The sequence below is a fragment of the Rattus norvegicus genome, chromosome X (assembly GCF_036323735.1).
Source record: "Rattus norvegicus strain BN/NHsdMcwi chromosome X, GRCr8, whole genome shotgun sequence".
Taxonomy (NCBI): Eukaryota; Metazoa; Chordata; class Mammalia; order Rodentia; family Muridae; genus Rattus; species Rattus norvegicus.
Genome location: NC_086039.1, coordinates 71230379 through 71250480, shown reverse-complemented (window position 1 = coordinate 71250480; position 20102 = coordinate 71230379). Strand labels below are relative to the sequence as shown.

Sequence of the window (20102 nt, the reverse complement as noted above, 5' to 3'; positions counted from 1 at the left end):
AAATAAAAGAAAGAAAAAAGAGAAAAGCCAGAGAATAATTTTTTTAATTTATTATTTGTTGTTTGGAGACAAGGTTATCTCTATATAAGCTGGCGATGAACCTGAGACCCTCCTTCCTCAGCCTCTCAAGTGATGGGACTTCAGGCCTGTGGCATATACCACGCCTGTATTTGAAGCTCATTTGAGATGGGAGTTGACTCATTAATTGTGCACACACAGCTGTATGGTGAGGGCATATTCTTTGAGGACTGGAAAGGACTTGGGTCAGATGTGGTTTGGGTGCTTTGCTCTTAGTCAGTCACTGTAGTCCCCTTTGCTGAGTAGCTTTATCAAGCCAGAGAACAAAGCAAGGAGATAGTGTTGCCCAATTTCCCAGCACTATGCACATCTACAACTCTCAGCTCCATGAGCAGCTGAACTCGAACCTTTCAGAGGTATGTCTCAATGCATGAGTTACCTGCCCAGATACCCTATGCCTTAGAACCTAAGACATGTTCACCAGGGCATGTTTCTGGAAGACTCTGTGGGTCACATATTTGTTCAGGCTTCTCAGAGTTTGTGAGTACCAAATGCAATGTATGTGAGCCTCATATGAAATTGAGGGAAGATCCGAATAAACTTTCTAGCTTATGATTTTAATAAACCTTAAAATCTCTAGTTAGGTCTGAAACTCTAGCCTAGAGTACTGGTAGCATGAGTAAAGTCCTGGGATTGATTTTAAGCAAAAACCAAAACAACTCCTTGATTATGTGGTCATCTTGATGACCACTGCCGGATTTGCTCTTCCAGTATGGGAGGGCTGCTTCTGTTGGTTCCCTACTTGTGTCAGATGCCCATTAGGTGACCCCTTGACATCTGACGACATTCAGCCTCCTTACCTGTCTCATGAATACATTCTGTTTCACCATGTTTGTCTCCATGATTAACACACAGAGAGTGGGGAAAGCAGGTTGTTCAGGAACATTCGTGTGGCTAGTACACCCAATGGCTGAATGGGGCCTGTTCTAGAAGTAAGGCATCGGCACTGTGAAAGCAAGGGAGAGAAGCCGAAAGTGGTTTTAACAGAAAAAGGTTTATTTTAAGAAGACAACAAACAGCTCTAGCTCTATAAAGAATAATACAGTTCAATTGCTGGTAGCAAGCCAGTAAGGAATCTTAAAACGAAACAAAACGAAACAAGAAAGAAAGAAAGAAAGAAAGAAAGAAAGAAAGAAAGAAAGAAAGAAAGAAAGAGAGAAAGAAAAAAAGACAAGATACCACTTTGTAATATCACCCCACAGAGGGCTCTCTTCTACTTTATATTGGAATCCTACAAAGACTGGGTTTGTGATCTCTCCTACTTACTGCTTCTCCTGGAACTGGAATCCAGGACACAGTCCCACCCCTGGGGTGGGCATTACCCTTTGCCTTTCAGTGCAGGCCGTCAGTCTGTCCATTCCCATCTGGCATTTGTCTTCAGGGCATAGTGAGCCCAGGAGCACCGAGTACAGCACTAAGCCAATACAACTGTACTAGGGCTGCACAGCAGGACTGACCAGTTCTTAGTCCTCACTCTGCTTTTGGTCTCCTCTTGGGTCCAAGGCACAACCCTCTTTTCCTTCCCTTCCTACTTCTGGAAATCCTAAACAGAAGGCAGAAATGAATCATTTCATGGGTGCTTGAAAGTTACTCTGAAAGTTACTTGATTCTGATGTTTGAAAATTTAGATTTCGGGAAAGAGGTGGATCCCTGGGCTCAAATGACAGAAATCAAGCTAAAAGGCCTAAGAAGTGAGTCTGATGAAATTGAAAAGCCACATTTATGTCCCAGTAACTAAGCCCACATGCAATACACATCTTGACTGTGGATGCTGTCTGCCCAGGAATGACACAGTGGAGTTCCTTTAAATGTCTCTGTAGGAGAAGAGCCAGCCAGCACAAGCCAATGCAAAGAGGCTCTCCAAAGGCAAGAAAGTGATGCTTTAGGGTCCTTCTCTCTGCCATTCCCTTCCTTAACCAATTTCATGAGATCTGGTCCTGAATGAGAGGACCAATGAGAGCACTGTATGTCATACACACCCAGGTCCAATTCACAGCCAGGTGCAGAAAATGCACTCACACAGGTTTCCAACTTTTGCAGCCACTGGTGCACACAGTAAGTGTGAGAACTGCAAACCTGAACTCCAATTCCTGAAAGTGGGAGGGGTCGGATGGGAGCAAGATAGAGGGAGGAGTTAAGAAAACAGGAAGCGGTGTGTTGGGTGCCTATTGGTTGGAAGAGTGGGATGACACACTCTAGGGCAAGGGGACTCAGGAGGCAGGGACCATTGGTACAAATATTTTCTGCACCCTATTTTTTTTTGCTGGGGTTCCATGCTGTCCAGTGGTAGATATCAATTGCATTAGGACAGAGATATGTGTGTATTCTGGGTTTAAAAATCAGCCTAAGGAAGCAGGAAGCTGGTGAGTTTTCCAGGAAATCGTAAACTGAAGTAGAATCTTATAGTGTGTTCTATAAGACTTTTGAATGACAGCACCCTTAACTGGTGATAAACCGTGTGGGATATGACAGGTGGCTCAAGACAGGGAGAGCAAGAACAGGACAAAAGTTCTAAGTAAACTTTCCTACCAGTTTACCTCAATCTTGGGCAAACAGAGACACAATGAATGGGACAGATCCATATAAGGAAATAAGGTGTTCTGTCAATGTGTGTGTGTGCGGGGGGGGGGGGGAGAAAGAGAGAGAGAGGGGGAGAGAGAGAGAGAGAGAGAGAGAGAGAGAGAGAGAGAGAGAGAGAGAGAATGTAGCCCCTCCCCACCTGTGCCTGTCCCAATGTGGGCCGACTGGTCTGATGGCAGGGTGTTTGGAAGGCAGTTAGTGATAGCTTTTAGTACAAGACTCACTTAAAAAAAAAAACCTTGGTAAATTATAACATTTATCTATTTGTATGTGTGAACCCATGTGCACATGTGCAGAGGTCAGAGGATAATTTGTGGGCGTTGACTCTCTCCTTCTACCTGTGGGTTCTACTCAGTTCATCAGGCATGGTGGCAGGCACCTGTACATGCTGAGGCATCGTACCAACCCTCGCCTAGTTTACACATCGGGCTGGTCACAGAGAAGGTAGTGTGGATCAGGGGTCAGCCTTTCATGGCCGTGAGCTGAGAATGGTTTTCATATGTCCCAAGGCTTGTAAAACAAGTGAATGAACAAACAACCACACTCACAAAAGGAATCTGTTCCAGAAACCATATGTGACCCAGAAACCTAAAATAATTACTCCCAGGCCCTTTGTAGAAAAAGTTTATTGATTTCCTGAAACAATGGGAAAAAACCCATCAGTCTCTGATGAGAGAAGTTCATTGTTCCTGGAAGTCAGAAGAGCTCCAAGGGAAATGAGAACATGGAAGGAACTAGAAATATTGCTCAGCATGATTAACCCACAAGGTATAGTGCCTGCGGGTCCATAGGACAGTGAGGTATGCGTGATTTATGGAAGGAGGCCTGAGATGGCTAAAGTAAGAGCACACTAAGGAATACTGGCCAAGAATGTTCTGGAAAAGAGACCACATGTAGAGATAAGTACTGATTAGGGAGCTCTGTTATTATCTGAGCAGATAAAGGTGGAATTTGAGCCCAGGGATTGGTAAAATATCCAGTGAGGTGAAGTTTCTAGAACATAATTGAGTAGTTCCTAAGCATGTCACAGTCTGAAGATTTCACAAAAAGATTAGGAAGGTAAGGTTCTAGTAAATTCTGGGAAAGCTAACAATGGTTTGCCCTACTTTAAATAAACAGCAAGTACAAAACTTCACACTGATAAGTAATTAAAGACCTTAAAGAACAAATGACAAGAAAGTTTTGTTTTGTTTTTCCAAAAGAAGCCCCTAGAAGATTCCCTTACACAGGGAAGCTTTCCTACTAAAAATGAAATTTTTTCTATATAAATCCATTAACCCATTTTCCACATAGCTTTTAGGAAAAAAATCCCCTGTATGAAGTAGGGCACAGAGAGCAAACATGGAGGGAGATGCGTTTCTAAACTAATAACCAGATTTTCTTTGGATTGATAAACTAAAGAACGCTTGCGCATGTTCCCTTAAAGCATATAGATTGTTTTCACTGAAATACCTGGGAAATTAATGAGTGAGACAAGTAGAAGCCAGTCATGGGTCCTTCATAAATATAGTGCTTTAAATGACAAGACATTCATCCCAGAGGCCAGAGACGAATTGAGGCTGGGTCCTGCCTCAGACTCATTGTGTGACCTTCAGTAAGCCACTGGACCTTTCTAGGCCTTAATTTACTCTATGAAACGAGCGAGGTTGGTCCCTTTCAGCTCTCACACTCTGTGATTATAGATAAATATAGAAATAAGAGAATTATATCGATCTAGAAATAAGAAATCCCACCCCCCCAAAGTAAGCCTTGGAGTCAGTAGAAAAAAGTAGCAATGAAAGATAATAAAAAGAATAAAATTTTAACTGCTAGCCAGAGTAAATATATCTCATTTAAAAAGTAATGAAAATGTAATTTACAGTTGATCAGAAAACAGTCGAACATACATGTTGGTATTTCTTCACCGGCACACACATGAAGGAGGAATGGCTTTGAGGTGACTGGTATGGTGACCACAATGTTGTGTTTGCATGCAGAACATTTTATAAAATTGGACATAGAAAAGCTCAAGACCACATACGGAATAAATTTCTATAAAGCTTAGCATTACGAAGAGGCTGAGAGGGGTTAACTGGTTGCTCTGGTTCTGGTGTTCATTTGATTCCCTGTAGGGGGGAGGTCAATACTATCAAATGCCACACTTCTTTCATTAGGCAGAAGCTCAAAAAAAATCAAATCTGCTAGAGCCCTCCTGGAGAACAGCCACCATGGTGAAGACATTACTTAAGGGCTGGTAATATCAAACAGAGCCACTGCCACTATCACCACCCCCTTCTTTGTTGTTATTATTTCAAAAACCCAGACCAGACCAGATGGGCCCGATTCAATCTGGCAATGTCTTAACACCGAACAAACATGTGGCTGACCAAGAAGATGCTACACACCTCTTTGCCAGAGATTGCTAACTCTAACAGTAGTAGGAAAGACTGGTAACTGGTTGGAGAGGCGTGGCTCTGGTGATTTGGGGGCTTAAAAGAATAATCTCTCTCTATCTCTCCTCCCCTCTCTCTTTCCCTCTCCTCCCCCTTCTTCTCACTCATATGTTGCTCTTGGTGGTTCCAAGATCACACTTTGAGAACCAGTGGCCTAGATTTGGGCCTTTACTGAACAAAAGTATATACTTACTTCACACAATCCTCACTAGGCAAATTCCTTTTTGCCAAACTTATTAAAGTGCCTCCAACATGTGTCTAAAAAGCACTCACCACCATAGTCCTCCATAAGTTGATTTCAAAGTATTTTAAAATAATTTGACGTGGCTTATTTCGTGTCACTTAAAAATCATCGTACTGTTTTTCTGACCTTCGACAAAGGCACTGTTTTGTACCTCTTTCCTACTCGCTTGTCCTTTTAAATCCTTACTATCTTGGTCACTTATAGCTGAAATACATGCAAAGGCATTGAAGGGACTGGGGGCTCTGGTTTAAATAAGGTCTCATTCTCACACCAAGGCGGAGTCATAGCACAAAACAGAGACAAAATGGCAGGAGGGGGAGTGGAGGCCTGTGCTTAGTAACTGTACCTCCAACCAATTCAATAACCACCACTGATATTGGACGACTGACATCAGTAAGAAACAGATTCGACAGGGTCACCTTGCACAAACAGGACACATTTCACAAACTCCTTAAATCTTTGTGTCTTTTACCTAAATGGCAAATAGTATTAATCCCATTTCCACAAACATGTTAATGTACAATATGAATGATTGATACAGGCCTTCTCAGAGGCTTTTAAGTAGCTTTATCTCAGAGTCCCTTGGTAGGAAAACAGCACAGGGCTATTAGCTAGATAACTGACCATCAGCTACTAACTACAATGATTCCAGGAGAAAACGATATTTCCTATACTCCGGAGTCAGCTGTCAAGGACTGTGATCTTTCCTTGGTGAAAAAGAACGTGTACAAGTAGTTGACGCCTAACATTCTGCAAGAACTTCATTCCTTTGGCTTAAGGCTGTTCCCCTGTTCAAATGCAAGTGACCCTCAGAAAAGGTAGCATTAAGCCTCCCAGTCTCAAAGCAAATGAATTCATCCCTTTCCTGAGAGCATGTTTTCTTCTTAGGAGGAGAACAAAGTAGGAGGCACTGAGGAGAATCGGTGCTGGGCCACAAGGACTACGAGGGAGAATGAAGCAGAGAGAACAGACGGAAGGTCACAGGGGCAGAGCCTCAACTGACTGTTGAGGGGCTCCGGCCACAGTGTTCCTCCTGACCGGGGTGCTAACTTGCCAGCCAGAGCAGGCTATTTAGACATGCTTTTGATAATACTTAAGATTCTCTAATGCTTAGGCATACAAAGGCTTCTGGCAACAAACAGAGAAACAGCAAAGAAACATTTGGTGCAGAACCTGCCCCCAAATCACAAGTACACGCGGGAAGAGTAACTGATACAACTTTACAGAGTGCAAATCGCAGGGCCATGGCAAGGGTAAGGCACTGGCGGGGCCTTGAGAGTGGGCGTCTCCCCAATCGCCTCACCCTAGTCCTGGCCCTGGCAAATCATATCAAAGGAAAAGCTCACCATTGTGCCACAGACTCGGCGAACATAGAGGGCGGAGCAGTGAGCAACAGAGCACTGAGTGATAGATAACTAGTCTTTTTTTTTTTTCCTGACTGGTTCAAAGGTGGGGGGGGGGGCGGACAACTGCATGGGTAGATCTGCTCAGAATAACAAGTTACACAGACAACTGGATCTGTATTGTCTAGATAAAGAAGACATCAGGCAGAATGCTTGTTGGGGGAACCTTAACCTTGTGGTCATGAAGCTAACGGGAATGTATTGGCTGTCCATGGCCTTGACTCTTTCGTGGTTGAGCTGTTGGTACTGGTGCAGTTCACGGATGTTAGGACTGAAGGACAAGTTGGAGCCAGTTGGGAGGCCCATGCAGGCCAGGAGTATAGGCAAAGGGGAGGAGCCACAAGAGAAGTCAGCCTTTGTACTAAGACTAACCTGCTCTCCACCACTCGTATTTGAACCACAAATATATACCCACCAAGTGCAAAGCATTAATTGCATCTTGGAGTGGGGGTAGGGGTCGTCTCACCAATCCTTGACTATATCCAGGCTACTCTAACAGAGCCACCTGCCTCTAAACATGGGAGCTGGAAAGAAATGGGATACAAAAAGCTTGAAGCAGAGGCCGACTACCTGGGGCCAAATGATTTTCCCCCAACTCCCTGTGTATGCCACCTATAGAGATTACTCTGGTAGCAACTTCCTGGAGAACCTCCCTGAAAGGGGTTTCTCCCCAACTCTCCCCCAGTCTCACAGGTAGCACATGTACCCAGGGAAGAGAGTTGGTGTTTATGATGTTAAGGGTAGGAGAAGGTTAAGTATTAGAAAGATGCTTGATGGTGTGCTTATCAATGACAGACTACCCCTCCCCCCATAATCTGGTTTCTTTAGAACTAGGTCCATTCCTGCAAACACTGAATGGACACTCCCAGGCCTAAGTCTTTTCTCTGACTGTGAAGTCTCTGCCCCAAACCATCTTGTGCTAATGGGCTTCTGAGGGTCACTGTGATGCAGAAGCGTTCTAAACATCCCAGGCCCACAGAGTTTTGCAGAGGAAAGCAAGGGTTTAGGCAACTGAAACCACCTCAAGCGGTCTAAGCATTCAGTTTTACAATCTTTTGGGGGGACACCTTCAGAGGTAGCAAGGTGAGGGGAGAGGCAAAACCCATGAGAAGGAACAACCAAGACGCTTCCAAAAAAAAAAAAAATCAGCAAAAGTAGCAAGCCCTATACAGAGCCCCATACGCTCATACGTTCAACAATTCACAATGGTTCTGAGGAGCAGAGGCAGGCAGCCTTTTGCTTCTGTTAGACAAAAGCCTTGACATCTGCTCCTTCATCTCCCTACAGAGGTAAGTGCCTCTGTCTTTTGGAGTTCTGAGTTCAGGTCAGCTGCGATACTTCTATAGAAACTAAGGAAAAGACTGAAGTCCAGATCTCACTATGTAGCCCCAGCGCAGTCTGGAACTAGTTGTGTAGATCAGGCTGACCTCAACCTCACAGAGATCTGCCTGGCTTCATCTTCCGGGTGCTGGGATTAAAACTGTATAGCACATTCCTGCCTGACTCTTGTTTGAATTCAGTCAAAACTTACGAAACTTGGTTAAGATCTTCATGTCAAATGTTTCAAACACTTCCAAAACAAATAGAGTTCCTCAGAACTGTCGTATTATTTAAGAGAGTTTTCTTTTTTTTTAATTCCGAGAGAGAGAAATACTAGAAGACAGTTGGTGAGCTTGACCTATTTTCATTTGTCTAGAATTCAGAATTAGACCAACCCAACGAAGGATGCCAGGGGTCTGAGTCTTCTCAGTACTCGGTGGAGTTTTATTTCAGTTTCAGCCACGTTGCCTTGCTGGAGTGTGGGCAGTGGAGCTAAGAGCTTGATTCTCATTGAGAGGGATTATCAAAAATGGAGATCTGCTTGTCTCTGGTCTCTAGCTGCATCCTCCAGGAGACTGAGCAAGGAATCTGGTAGGGCAGGGGTGCAGGGGGCAGAGGTACAGAAGGAAGGGGAACTGTTTTTTTGGTTTTTGTTTGTTCGTTTGTTTGTTTGTTTGTCGTTCGTTTGTTTTTGCAAAGCATGCTACAAGTTCATTTCCTTTTGGTCCCTTGGGACCAGAAGACAGTGAACTTTCTAACACAGACCAGCAGGGTCTCTCTCTGCTCAGTGTTTTGCCTATCTCATCCCTAGCCACTGAGAAACCAGGTATATGGAAATCAGGAACTCTTGCTCTGCTTACAAAATTGAGTTGACAAGAACGGCCAGTGCCTGTGGACTTGGGAAAAGAAGGGGTAATGGTGATTGTTCTGGAAGTCTGTCTGCGTTCTACTGATCTTAGCTCCTCTGTTGTCCTCCACCACAGCTAACTGAAAGTTGGCCAAATAGCAGTACCTAGATGGTGAAAAGTAGCCCTTTTGTATTCCGGGTCGTAGCAAGGCTACCTTTTTGATTTTGAGTAGATCTTTTTTCAGTGTACAGGTTCTCGACTTTTTTTGAAAGAGTCAGACTTTCTTTAAACAAAACCCAAGCAAGCACAAAACAAGCACAGTCTGAATTGAATGGTATCGGGACAGGATACACTTACTTTCTACTCCTGGACCCTTCAGTGACACCAGGCCTTCACCTACAATACTTCCTGTAATGAATGTTACATGCAAGTGAAATGAGAGTTCTTGGAGTATACAGCATGAGCTGGGCACAGATCCTGGCTACCCATGTCGACAGACACTTGAAAGACCTCAAGGCACGCATGCGAGTTACCTTGGCTAGACGTGAGTGAACAAAATGTCCCATTCATTTGCTGAGCTTGGTTCAGTCAACACCACCCAGTCCCATCTTTTCTAGCTAATGGGGGGAGGGAGGTCCTAGAAGTTTATTAAAACTCATCACCCTGATCTCCGCATAGACAATCAAACTGAAAAAGGCATGAAGTTTTGAAGAGTCACATTCATATTTTGCACCACAAAAGCCATCCAATCAACCCCATGCCGTAATTAGTGCACACCTGCAGAACTCTCTCTGGGGGAAAGTCACACTGTGGTTGAGGAGGCCTCGGTGTCTTTCTGTGTCTTCACATAGGGCCATCAAGGCCTCTTCAAGAGAGTAGATAATCAGCAGTGGAACTGTACCCTCTGTCCCCAGGCCTGGTTTGGAAGTCCCTAATCTGTTCTCCCTACTGTGCCCCTCAGTGACAGGAGTCAATGGACAAAGAAGCTAGGACGCTGAAAGGTGGTATGCAGACTCTCTGATCCGAGGCTCTCTTAGAGCACAGTGCCGGGAGACAAGAAGTAGGACTCCATTGTTCAGTCATGGCAAGAATGAAAGAATGGTAATGCGGACGGTCTGAAGCCCTTCCGAGTGCCCGGTGAGCTCCATTGTGTTGTCCTCTCTGCTGTCCAGAGTGTGAGTTAACGTCAAAGACAATGATTCTTTTGTCATTCCTGTGGTTGGTTCCTTTCTAAAGCCCTCTGTCTTCCTCCTTCTCTACTCAGGTCTAGTAAGTAAGAAGCAGGGCTTAGGTACTGGGGTTGTCAGTGGGTTCGTAGTCTTTTGAGAACTGTGCAATGATTCTTCGAGCCAGAGGGTTAGTGGACTTCAGCAGCTCGGCCGCTGACGGGCGGGTCCTGGGAGTTGCCTTACTTCCCTTCTTCTGGAGCAAGGCCTTGAAATCATCATTTCTACCAGCATCTAGGCAGGCACTGCCACTTGGCCCCGGGGCAGCAGCAGACTCACCAGTGGGAGACTCAGCTGTATTCTTCACTGGTGAATGGGAGCTGGGTCTGCTTCCTGTGAAGCCCTCACCAGTCTCTTTCCAGCCCAGTAGCTTTCTTTTGGACCTGAATGAGAGAAAGATTCATCTGAGGGAATTCAGGGAATTCGGGGAGCAGAAAGCCAGCAAAGCCCTGAAGAATTGCCAGCTAGGGATGTGCTCAACAGTATGCATACAACAGCCTTGCACTGATAGGCTATTCTCCACCTCTTAGCTCCCAGGTCCCTTGGAGACCCCTCTGTTCTCCACATGCTTTTCAATGCCCACAACTCGACACTCTCGCCCTATACCACAGGTTCAGTCCTTATTAGTTCTGGGATCAAGAGCCAACTTAAAAGATTCAAGGCCAGTAGCTCAGTGACTGAATCAAGACAGCTAGAGGTTTGTGGCCCCACACCAGTAACTGAGTTCATAGAGCCCTGTGTCATGCCCCTATGCCCTCCTCTGTTCCCCCTCTGCCTAAGTCCCTGCTCTCATATACTGCCCAGTGCTCCATGTCATACTGAGATAGAATTCTGTGGTACAAGGAGTTCTGTTAAGGGTTAAATGTCTCTGACTGCAGACAGAGCTGTGAGGGAGCAGATGGAGACACAATAGGCCAAGCAGTTGCTAGGAGACGAGGGGCCTCTCTCAGCACCTGGTCCTCCCCTCCTCCGCTTCACCCAAAGACATCAGTGAATTTGAGATGTGAGGCCCCAGACTGTGCTCACAAATGTAGGTACCTGGACTTAATCTTCACTTGCAATTCTAATGGCTGCTCAGAGGCAGCAATTTTTCTTCAAGCAGAAAAGGGAAACGCAATCGCAATTACAATGAAGGAAAATGAGCCTGACCTGTGTATCACAGTAAATAAATCTTCAGTTGTGCGAGAAGCTACAAACACGTCATCATCGTCCTCCGCAATCCACTCGGCTGTTTTATCACTGATTAAACTTTTCTCTTCGGCACTCGGTTCCACAGACCTCCCTAGGCAGAAGAACCAAAAGGAATGACTTTGACCATGATAGCTAGGACAAAACACACGCAATTTCATTATTTCACTCGGTACTCAAAGCAATTCTGGATGGACAGCTGGGAGGAGCCTTTCGATGTCTCCATTTTCCAAGGAGGAACATGAAGTTCAAAACGTTAATGATTTACCCCCAGGCTGTTCAGTGCCCACATGGGGAAGACTGGTCAAGATCCCTGTTCTCGTGTGTGCTTTTCATTAAAACAGGTGGTCGGAGCAGGTTTTCTTGTTTTTTGTTTTTGTTTTTAAATTAGTGCTGGGGATGGAACTCAGGACATTGCAGATACTAGATAAGCTCTCTGCCACTGAGCTATATTCCCCAGCCCCCCTTGTTGTAAATACATAATTAAAAAACTCAAGATACTGAGAGCAGGGTAAAGCAATTATCCTCACCCAGTGGGGGGCGGGGGATGGGACCTGTTTGAATCGGAGGGAGCCTGAGGAGTCGGAGGAAGCATATTTGAAAATAACCGTGGGTTTGACGTGCTCACTTGCTTTCGGCACAGTGATTAACTTACACTGAAAGTCTAAATCAGCTTAAAGAAGGTCATGAGATTTTGATGTTCAGTATTAAGGGTTTAAAAATGATGGGAAAGACACCATTGAGCCTTGAGGGCATTAATAAAAATAAGCAAGTCACAAAGAAAGACAAATCTCTGATTCCGCTCAGCATCCAGAGCAGTTAAATCTATAGGCCTGTAAAGCAGAACTGTGGGCAGCAGGGCAGCAGGGGAGGAGGGAGGAAAGGGAGAGTTGTTTCAAGGGAATAGACCTTCATTTTTAAGATAAAAGACATCTGGAGATCAATGTTCTTAACTGCTAACGAACTGCATAGCTAAAAATGGCTGAAATTAAGCCAGGGGTGGTGACACACATCTACAACCCCAGCACTTGAGAGGCCGAGGTAGAATTGTGACTCCCAGGCCAAGCTTCACTGAGATACAGTGAAACTGTGTCTCAAAAAAGGAGCAGTTAGAGCCAGGAAGGTGGCTCAGTTCATAAAACATCTGCTATGCAAGCATGAAGACCTGAGTTCAGATCCCTGACCCTCATGTAAAAGCCAGATACCACCGTGTATGTCTATGATCCTAGTGATCCAGATCTGGGCCTGTGGAGACAGGTGGATGCCCAGAATTTGCTGGCCAGCCAGTCTAGCCAATAAATAAGCTTTGGGTTCTTCTGTAAGAGACTGTGTCTCAAAAAAAAATAAGGTAAGGAGTGATAGCAGAAGGCACTCAATGCAACCTGGGCCCTCCCTCTTCCAAATGGTTAAAATTTAAGTGTTGTATCTTGCAATTAAAACAAAAACCTACAGAAACAACATCAACCAAAAGGAAGAATTATCAACTAGCCTAGTCTTATGGGGAGAGGAAGAGCTAGAATCAAATCATTTAAGGAAGACTGTGCCCTTTTTTCTGGAAGACGCTGAAAAAGGATTCAGGTGATAACACACACTTCCAAATCCTGCAAGCCTTTCAGGACACTTGAACTTGGTCTTATAGAGTACTGGAAGGCTTGAACTTGGTCTTATAGAGTACTGGAAGGCTTGAACTTGGTCTTATAGAGTACTGAGTCCTGTGCATTCGTCTAAGTTTAGTGTGGCTAAAGAAAATTACTATCTGGTGAGCTGGACTCCTAGGGCAGGGACTGCATGCCTGGCTTGGCAGATGGAGTCTGGAAGGTCCAATGTGCAAATGCAATGCCTGAGACAAGGGTAGATGCCCAGACTTAGCCTTGAAGATCTGGCCTGGGTCAGTCTTGATCCCTAGGGCCATAGGGCCAAGCAGCAGTTCCTTTTCAGAGTTAACCTAAACACTCTAGATGTTCCTCCTACTGATTTGGTCATACTGGGGCGTTTGCTTTTCACTCCACTCCAGCCTCACCCTCATCCCTCCTTGCAACTGAAGGGAAAAGCCAAAAGCCAGTACTTACCTGGAGAGGTGGCCTCTTTTTCTCTGTCAATGTGAAGAGTCGAAGTCACTCTTTTACCAGGTGACTTCTGGTCATCACCAGTGGAGGGACACTTGGCATCTTCCTCCAGGGTGATGATGGGGCTGAAAGGCAGCCTTGGTTCTGCCATGCAGGCATCCATTTGAGCTACAGGGGAGGTGAGAGGCAGGTAGAGCACACTGGGCTTTTTTGGTACCGGAGGTGGAATCTTGGTCATCTTTTTCTCAGCTTCTTCCTGGCTCTGGAGGCTGATTCTTTCAGGCAGGGCTCTCACCTTGGGGTCCCCGTCTTCTACACTGGCCTGGGGAGGTTGCTGTGTTCCTGAGAAGAAAGCACCAGAGGAACTGGCAAGAGGTGAGAAGACAAGGCTGGAGGCCGCTGTTGATTCCCCAGGGCTCCTCCCAACGGGGAAGCTGGGTGACTTTGGTTTCCGCAACACTGTGTAGCTGTCTTGGGGGAGCTGCTTCATGTGTGGAATAGAGCTCCTGGGTGTCATGGCCATAGTAGGAGAAGTTAGTGGGTACTCCCCAGGGAGAGAGGACGGCCTGTGGACCAAACTTGGAGGCCTTCGGGCCAGTGGAGGTTTCTCGGCTATGGGAGGTTTCACTTTTCTCTCTGGCAAGGTGAAGACTTCTTCTGCTCCAGGTTCTTCTGTATAATCTGGGCTCTCAATGTCATCTTCCGGCTCAGACTTGCTGACTGACCTCAGGCGAACAGAACGGAGGTCAGACTGAGTAACCATGGGCATGATCGGTTGGTTTGGACTAGTTTTCTGTACTAGTTTGGCTCCAAAATTGGTGTCAGAGTGATAGCGGCTCACCTTGGTTTTACTTCGGATGGAGATACTCATCCCCGACAGATCCAGGGTGGTTGAAGAGGTCAATGGTAGGTCAAATGATAACCGTGACTTGCAGATTTTCTCCATTGGTGATGTTGGGGGCAGTGATGACTTCCTTTCTGGTACCACTGGACGAACTCGGACGCTAGTGCTTGGAGGAGGTAAGTGGCCCAGGGTCAAGGACATGGAGACAGTAGGTGTGGGTGTCTCTGACTGGCTGGAGTAACCACTGGAAGGAGACATCAGTCCAGTGGGCCTCCCAGGGGAGGCTACTTCCCTGGCTTCCACCTCAATGGAGAGCTGGGAGGGTGTTGTCGCTCTGGAGGTGGAAGGGGAGGCCAGAGACTCTGAGCTTCCCTGAACTTGAGTACACTCAATGACTGTGGTGCCAGTGGCAGTGCTGGAGCTGGACAAGGATTGGTAGGTGTCACCAGACTTCCAGTCAGTAAGATACCAGTGGTGAGAGAACTGCGTACCTTCTGGATCTTTGAACGTTGGCACAGCTGGGTGACCTTGAGCATCTGGGTGAGGTGGGTGGTGCCCTTGGTGTTCCAAGGAAAGGCAAAGGCTCCTGGGCCTCTGGTCCTTGGGCAGTACCAGTTCGCCTTCTGGTGGGACGGCTGGCTCGTCTTTGACGAGTGAGACACTTCGCATGGGTGGAGAGGGCTTCTTTTTGGCCTTCTTGAGTGAAATACTTTTGGATCTTTGCCTTCTGTGCCGTGCCTCCTGCTCAGTGCTGAGGGCCGCAATGTTGTCAGTACTGTTACTGCCCTCGGAGCTTGTACTGGCATAAGGCAGGATGCGGGCCTCATTGACCTTCTGTTCTTCGTCATAGTCCACTGAGGTAACACCCGAGTCTGTGGGTACAGACAGTGACCGCTCCCGGAACCTGTTGGTCCCACCTGGGCCTGTTTCCAGCCTTGAGGCACCACGGGGAAGAAGGCCAATCTTGGGAGGTCTTTCTGGTATCTGTCTTCGTAGAGTGGGATGCTCAGAGTAGCTGGGTAGCCCAGGGCATCCTGCTGGATTATCACGGGTGACAAAGAGTGTGGCCGCTTCCTTAGGAACCAGAGGTGGGAGTGTGTTCAGAGGGACCCAAGAATTCCCCGAGGAAGGGTTTTTTCCATTTTCACTGACTTGATTGCCTTGGTTGCTGGCACTTGGGGTCATGTATGTGAAAGCATCTCCCTTCCAGGAAGCGGAGAACGTTGACTCTGTTGGTCCATTGCAAGAACTGGGGACACTGTACACCACTGCCATGCTCTCCATGCTGGGAGGGTCTGGGCCACTGCGTGCCTGGTGAGTGTCTCCAGGCTCACTAGAAGAGTGTCTCAGTCCTGGCGAGGTGAGACTTGGGAACCGAGCTTCTTGCCCAACAGCAACTCTTCCCTGAACAACTTGTGGAGCTGGGTGGCCAGGCCTGATGTCTGACGTGGCAGAGTGGGCCAGGCTGCCTGTGGGGCTGCTGCTGTGACCTGGGGATGGAAAATACACGTTAGTGGTACAGCAAAGGATCCCCCATCAGCTGTTTTATGACAAGAACATTAACTTTGTGCCAAGCACCATTTGCCAACCGCTTTGTCAGAATTCCTTGGTTCTTTTCACAGATGAGGATGCTGGGGGAAGTTGGGTTCTTGCCCATCACCACACAGTGAGTCACAGGGTACCCTTGAATTGGCCAGATGGCTGCCAAAGGCTTTCCAGCTTTGATGACTCTTTTCAGAGTAGAAGTGTCACATAGGAATACCTTGGGTTTCCCCCATACTTTCTCCCTGGACTCATAAAACAAGCAGACCTCAGGGTTTATCAGTCCTGAAGTGAGAAAAAAGTTTCTAAACTGACTAAAGATCACAGCACCAGGTGGCTCACAGCCCCAGCAGTGAATCTGGAGTTTGCCAGAATGCTGTATTTCCAGCATCTGTCACTTTTTACCTTTGAACATAAAAGACTTAGGATAACTCACAGATGTGACCACACCATTCAGATGTTCCAGTCTCCAAAAGTGTTCTTACAATCACAGCTATGACTGTTATAACATTACTCTTATTACTACTTTACCGATATGATAATTCAGAATAGCCAGCATTTGTTGAATGGTGACTAGATCCCAGGCACATGATAGGCAGACTATACAAATAACTTTAGTTCCTTGTATTGTAACAGTGACTTGTAGTCAACACAAGATGACGAGTTGGGGATGACTCCCCACATTTACCTATTTGCCAAAATTTGGCATATATGTTAACATTTTTTTTCTGAGACAAGACCTCATTATTAGTCCTTGGCTGGCCTAGAACTCATGGAGACCAAGCTGGCCTTAAACTGGAGACAATCCTTCTGCCTCTGCTACTGAGTACTGGGATTAAAGGTGTGTACTTCATACCTAAATTACATTCCATTTGTAATGGCAAACAATAATGGATTTTTTGTTCAGGATTTATTACCCAAACTCAATCACTAGTCTCGACAAAAGCCCTTGGTTACCATTTAATTACCACATTGGTTTTCTCAGAATATTCAAAGTCCCTCTCCCCAGAATTATTCCAGTACCCTACTGCCACAATGCCATTTGCATGACAGGAGTAGTGGGAAGGGTGGGGGAAAGGGTTCGAGGGGATCAACTGTATTGGGGTCACCTTGGTCTCGCTGAGAAAAGTTAGAGAATCCAATAATGGTCCGCCTCCGCCTCAGGGTGGACTTGGGGTTCACGGCTGTCTCTGTGTTAAACAACGAGTGTCGAAAACTTGCATGTCTATCAAACTGCTGCCCTGTAGTCAAAATAAAGACACTTGGATGCATCCTGGTTTCTGTTTACAGTACAGTGGAAGCTGGACTGCGGTAGAGAGAAGGAAGATGGCAGTAGCAATGAACATGAGTAGCATCCAGGCAGGTGACACTTCTTCCCCATCCCTCCCAATTTGGTGCTGGGTACACACACTTGGTTTACCTGTACGTCTTGGGTTTACTGGGGCAGTGCCTTTTCAACTCTGGCTCCATAATGAAATAAATTGGGTAGCTTTTGAAATTCCATGACCTCTAACTCCAGAACATTCAACTTTCTGGGCAGAGGGCCTAGGCAGAAGCTTTGCTTAGGAGTCCTTGGGTGGTTTTTCAGATACACAGGAAGGGGTGAGCATCACAGCTTGTGAAGTGGGAATGATGGGTGGAGGTTAGATGGCATTTGGTTGTGATCATTAAAGTTTCTCCTCTGGTGCTGGGGATAACATCTAGAGCTTTCTATATTCAAGGCAAATACTCTACCACTAGGTGCACTCTGGACTCCTGGACACTGCTTTTGTGAGTCCAGTCTAGACTTGATCTTATCACCCTGCCTCTGCTTCTACAGTGATGTGATTACAAGTATGGTCTGTCATGCCTAGACTGACTATGCTCTTCTTTCTAGGTCTTCACAGGGTCTAGGTGAAGATGGTATCTTCTACTGACTCCAACATTTAAGAAGCAGCCTGATAGGTCTGTCCTACAGCCACCTGGCCACATACTACCAAAACTGACGGTTTGTATTGACTGAGTCTTATCTAATTCTCTTAAAGTGCTAGGTTAGCCTTTAGTTCTAGAATTTGTTGGGGCAAAGTCAGGGTGAGGTGGTCCATGGGGCTAGACAGGCAATTCCACACCATGTCTCTCACTAGACAGCTGGTTGAACAGACCTTCTCCTCCCAGCCACACCACTGTAGCCCCTTCCCAGCAAAAGGCTCCACAGGAGAAACTCAAGAACAGCCTGCAAGTGAGATAGCCATTTAGACAGAGCACATCGATGCTGCTTCGTGAGTCTCGCATCATTGCTTGGCAAAATTCCCTAGGTCATGAGCTCTACTTCCCGCCCCTCTTTTTCAAGATGACTCTGGGAGGCAGTGGATGAACCCATACCCAAGAAGCATGACCGCACAGAGCCAGAGAGCTGTCCTCATTGCTTTCACCAACTTGTCCCAACACAGTAGGGGTCATACTAACTTCCAGTATGATTACTGAGGTCTTGCCTTCCTAAGGCCCCAAGTCTTGTTTCCTGACACCTTACAGCCGCTGGAGTGAGAGACAGGAGTTCCATGTGCCCCTAACCTAGAGACTGAGACAGTGCTGTCAACTGGGCAATGCAGAATCCCCTAGGAGATGTGCCTCTAGGTGTACCTGTGGGGATGGACTTGATTAACTCAAATGAGAAAATCCAACCTAACTGTGGATGAGGCCACTCCTTGGGTAGGGGATCCTGGACCCTACAGATGGAAAAAGGGAACCGAGCAGCAGCAAGTGTTCACTGGTTTTTGCCTCATGCCTGTGGACCCAACGTGATCAGCTACTTTCAAGCTCCAGCTGCCTTTGATGAACTAACTGTACCTTGAGTCCAGAGTATATACTCTTTTTCTGGTAGTTCCTTCTGTCAGAATCTATTATCATAGCAATAGGAAAAGAAACTAAGATAAATGCAAACATTTTTCTCACTACTCTCAAAGTCATTCTGGGCCCCCTTTTGGTCTTTCTGTCTTTTCCCTGTGCCCTTTGTGTCCCCTTCCCTTCATATGCTACATTTAATCCACATGTACTCTGATTCCTCTCTCCCTCTGTCTATTATCTGTATATTCCAGACCCAGCTTTGGGCTTATAACATTATCTTTACCCGAAACAAACAAAATTAACAAACTTTGTTTCCATTTGAACTCAAAAGAACAGCCAAGTTCAACAAAAACATTTGGCACATTCTGTAAAGAAACCTTTGTTCGACATCACATGGTCTCGGTTATATTGGCAGTACACATTAGGGGAAGGTGACAGAAGAGCAGCCACAGGCCCCTCATCCGAAAGTCTCCACTCCCTGGGGAGTCATGACCTGGACAGTGCAGGGTGAGCCAGTAGCAGACAGAGTGGCCCTCCCTCCCTAGCACCCAGTGCATTTGGAGAGGATGGGCCATTTGCATGAAGGTAAGCAGACAGGCGGCGCTCAGCAACTCTACCGGAGGTGTTGATTGGCACAAGGTCAGACTGTATGGAGCAGGACTGAAGCCAGCGCTTCTCCTTTAGGATGGGTAGAGGGAAGGGGCGATTCCAGGCAATTTGCTTGTCGGCAGTACACAGGCTCAGGCAGGCCTCCGGGGCCCTCACACCCTGGGTCGTGGTCTCATCTTCGCTCAGCTGCCATTTTGCAGGCTGTTGGGAGAGAGGGTGATGGAAAGGGTGTGCTTCTGAGTAGTGAGGAGCTGGTGCCCATAGGATGGCTGCTTAGGCAGAATGATTGGAGGCGTCCTCTTGAAGGCAGGAAAGCATGTATAGGCTGCCTGGCTAGGCACCTGCTGGGCAGGACCCTTCCCAGTGGAGCCTCGCAGCAGCCCTGCTAGTGAGCAGTGACGAACAGCAGCTTCCAAGGGGTCACAGAAACAGTTCAAGAGCCCCTGTCGGTGGGTGCACGCTGGCTCTCCCAGGTTGGGGCAGAGGCAACTCACCATCAATACAAACTCCAGACGCTTGGCAGACTGGGGCCTTGGGCTGGGAGTAGGCTCAGGGGCCTCATCGGAAGAGCGGAAGGTCTGCCCCAGAAGTCTGGCCTCCGAATACTGTTCCTCATATTCTTCTGAAAAATAGCATAGTGGAGACACACTCTAGGGGGCCTCAGCCAAGCGCCAGGCTGAGGGAGGACCATGAGCCAGTCTCCTGCACTAAGCTGCCCAGCCTGACTCGATTGCTCCTTTGAGCTATTTTCTGACCATTGGATTCAGAATGGAAAAGGGCTTGGTTTTCAGGACCACTGGGGTAGAGGAGGAAAGCAAGCTGTGCTGCTTTCTCTTAGTGGTCTCCACCTTAAGTGCTCAACCAGGAGCCAGCACTCAGGATGTAGACATCCTTTGCTA

At 46.7% G+C, this 20102-nt stretch overlaps 1 protein-coding gene across 13 annotated transcripts in view; it reads right to left on the bottom strand.

Moving 5' to 3' along the window:
• Positions 1–1053: 1053 nt before the first annotated feature.
• Positions 1054–20102, bottom strand: part of Nhsl2 (NHS-like 2) — a 239488-nt gene continuing 220439 nt past the window's right edge. For 5 of the 13 annotated variants that reach the window (XM_063280444.1, XM_039100211.2, XM_063280446.1 and 2 more), the window contains 4 exons: positions 16881–17012; positions 13389–15719; positions 11281–11413; positions 1054–10514 (listed from right to left, as the gene is read on the bottom strand). In XM_063280444.1, coding sequence (XP_063136514.1) covers positions 10193–10514; positions 11281–11413; positions 13389–15719; positions 16881–17012 — 2918 coding nt within the window. In that variant the 3' untranslated portion in view covers positions 1054–10192. Of the gene's footprint in view, positions 10515–11280; positions 11414–13388; positions 15720–16880; positions 17013–19211; positions 19405–19697; positions 19826–20102 lie in introns of all 13 variants that reach the window. The other 8 variants (XM_063280443.1, XM_017602318.3, XM_039100210.2 and 5 more) reach the window with 2 other exon arrangements.